Genomic DNA, 2,889 nt, shown 5'->3' with positions numbered 1-2,889 from the left:
CGCAAGAAGCAAATACGAAACAATTGACAACTTGCCAGGAAAGATTATGCCTCATGAAAGGATATGGAAGATACAAGTTAAGAGCTCAGTCATGGATTATACACCGAATAAAGACGTCACGGATTATGTGTCATGAAAGGATATGGAAGATACACGTTAAGGGCTCAGTCAAAGAATGAATTAGAAAGCATGCAGCATTGGAATTGAATTCCACCAAGATTCTTGACGAGCACTATCAAACCGTTAGCACAAGAAAAATTATATTCAGATTTCTTGGCCTACACGCTTAGGCTACCAGTTTCATTGCAACTTCAATGAAACCAACTCAACGCTGAGGATGCCGATTTCGTTGCATCTTCAGTAAAACCAGCTTCTATAAAGAAGACATTTTCGGTAGCCATGGAAAGAGAAGAATTTGAGGAAAATAAAGCATCAGCAAGTTTCAAATCAGAAAAATAATTTGACCCTTTTGTAAATAGTTTTAAGAGATGGTTTCGGTGATTCAAAGCTTTATGCAAGTGGAATCGCACAAGGCTTGGAAGAGGGCAGCGAAGAAGATTTGTAAAAGAAAAGATAGATCAGTTAATCAGAGAAGAGGGCTCTATACTTTGCCGCGGATCAGTGTTGACTCCTTGCCAGATGTACTGCGCGAATGTCTCTTGGACTTCGGATTATTTCCCGCAGAAATCAAAATCTGTGCTGATGCCCTTCTAGACATTTGGGTTTATGTTGAAAAGCTGCAAAAGGGTCATGCTTTAGCCATCTTATCAGAACTTGCAAACAGAAAGCTGTTAAACTTAATAGGCAATCCAAGGTATTTGCCTTTGCTTTTATATATTGAATTTCTTTTAATCTTTTTTTTTAACACTACGCTGATATGTTTTATATATAACAGAGGAAATACATCAATCGCACATAGAAATACTTCAGAGCTATACGTCTCCCAGTGTGATGTAATGCGAGATTTGGTCTTGCATTTGGGACATCAGGAAAATGTAGTCCACCACAACAGATTGCTCATCGAAGGAAAGAACTTGGGTTCGTTACAAAAATGGGAATTGCTGAGAGATAGAGCATCTGATTCTAAATTTCTTTCCATTCTCACTGGTTAGTTATCGAAAATCTCTTACACATCCATTTTGGTTTGACAAATATTTCTTCGCAATATTAATATTTATATTTCGTTCTTGATCTTGAACTATTGAAAATAATTACGTTTCAGGAATAGTTTCTGGACAAATTAAATTTGCATCTGATTTCAAAGTTAGTTAGTGGGCATGTTCGATTTTTTTGGAAACCTCACTAGAAGTTGGCATTACTGTACAATTTTGTAACTAGAATTTCTTTGCAATTAATAATACATGCAGGCCCTATGGAGGAAAACGACTGGTATGATATGAACTTTCCTGACACAGAGGCCCTATTGTTGCTCTTTGATTCGACAGAATACTTTCTTCCCCCATTTCTGAAGTCCATGAAAAAGCTAAAGTTTCTGATGATATCCAATCTCGGTACGGAGAAGGCAAGAGTGAAAGGTGCAGATGTATTATCTTCACTCACTCAACTGAAGAGTGTCCGCTTGGAGAGGTTGATTTCACCCCTTGGTGGAAAACAGAGCATTCAAGCAGTGCAGAATATAGAGAAGCTATCTCTGAGCTTATGTGAAGGATTTGAAAATGTACCCATGTTCACCAAGCTACAAGAGTTTAACTTCGACCACAGCAATAACTTGGAGGAGTTACCTTGTAGCATCTGTAATATACCCTCCATTCTGTCCTTGTCCATCACCAACTGCCATCAGCTTCAAAACTTGCCAGATAATCTTGGAAGAATGAGCAATCTAAGAGTGTTAAGATTGTCGGCATTACCATGCCTGGAACAGCTTCCTGCATCAATTGGAGAGCTTAAACAGTTGGAGTATCTAGACATCTCATTATGCGAGGGCTTGAAAGAACTTCCCAAGGAAATAGGGGAACTCAAGAAATTGAAGGAGCTTGACATGAGAGAATGTTCCCGCCTGACAATGTTACCTACAGCTGTTTGTGAACTCACTTATCTGAAGCTTGTTACCTGTGATGAGACGATTGGGAAGCAGTGGTTGGGGGTGAAGAACACTTGTATTCCAGAGCTTAGAATTGAAATCGTGGAAGAATACTTCAGTTTGGATTGGCTTGATCTCTGAGTCCATTTGTTATGTCTCGTCTAAAATAACAAGATCCAAGGATATTGGCATGTGCTTTGTAAAAATATTGTTAATTTTGGTGTTCACTATCGCAAATCAGTGAAAGACTATAATTTTCTGTCTATGATTATGATCAATTTTAATAGCAGTACAGTTCAGTAACTACTATTTTCTTGATTGTACATATATAACGAACGTATAATCAATTATTTTTTTATAATAGTGGGAGTAAGGTCCGCACAGCTATTAAATTCGATCTCCATAACTCCCTGGCTATGTAAGTGGAATGAATCCACATATACATCAATTTCCAATTTCCAGATTGGTTTTATGTGAAAATTTATAGTTATAAAATATTTTGTTTAATTTCTCCACTATAATGTTATATTTGATGCTATTGTTGTTAACTATACCATTAGTGTGTTTCCGTATGATTAGGGCCACCATAACTTTTCATATGAAAAAAGTTGTGGGTTTATATATCACGCTACCAAACAAATTCTACGGTGCAACAAAATTAGCCACAGGCCATGGTCGGATGTTGAGGATGAAATTATGGAGGCTTATGTGAAGGAGAATGGTCAGTGGAACTGGAATTATATTCAAAAGATCTTCGGTATCTCTCGCTGCAGAAAGAGTCGTAGGCTTCGATGGCCAAACCATTAGGAACAAAATCTTAAGGAGGAGGCTATTTGTCTTGAGGAAGA

General features: G+C 37.6%; 1 protein-coding gene across 1 annotated transcript; it reads left to right on the top strand.

Moving 5' to 3' along the window:
- The first annotated feature begins 354 nt into the window (after nt 1-354).
- On the top strand, nt 355-2,402 carry LOC149560737 (putative disease resistance protein At4g33300). Its single transcript, XM_089823658.1, has 3 exons — nt 355-814; nt 896-1,107; nt 1,368-2,402. The coding sequence occupies exons 1-3, from the start codon at nt 489-491 to the stop codon at nt 2,180-2,182; spliced, it is 1,353 nt and encodes a 450-aa protein (XP_089679784.1). The 5' UTR covers nt 355-488; the 3' UTR covers nt 2,183-2,402.
- The last annotated feature ends 487 nt before the right edge of the window (nt 2,403-2,889 follow it).

The sequence above is a fragment of the Cupressus sempervirens genome, chromosome 4, assembly GCF_028749045.1.
Source record: "Cupressus sempervirens isolate cs-2001-9-10 chromosome 4, ASM2874904v1, whole genome shotgun sequence".
NCBI classification, from domain to species: domain Eukaryota; kingdom Viridiplantae; phylum Streptophyta; class Pinopsida; order Cupressales; family Cupressaceae; genus Cupressus; species Cupressus sempervirens.
The sequence above is the reverse complement of the archived record's forward strand: the minus strand, read 5'-3'. Positions and strand labels throughout refer to the sequence as shown.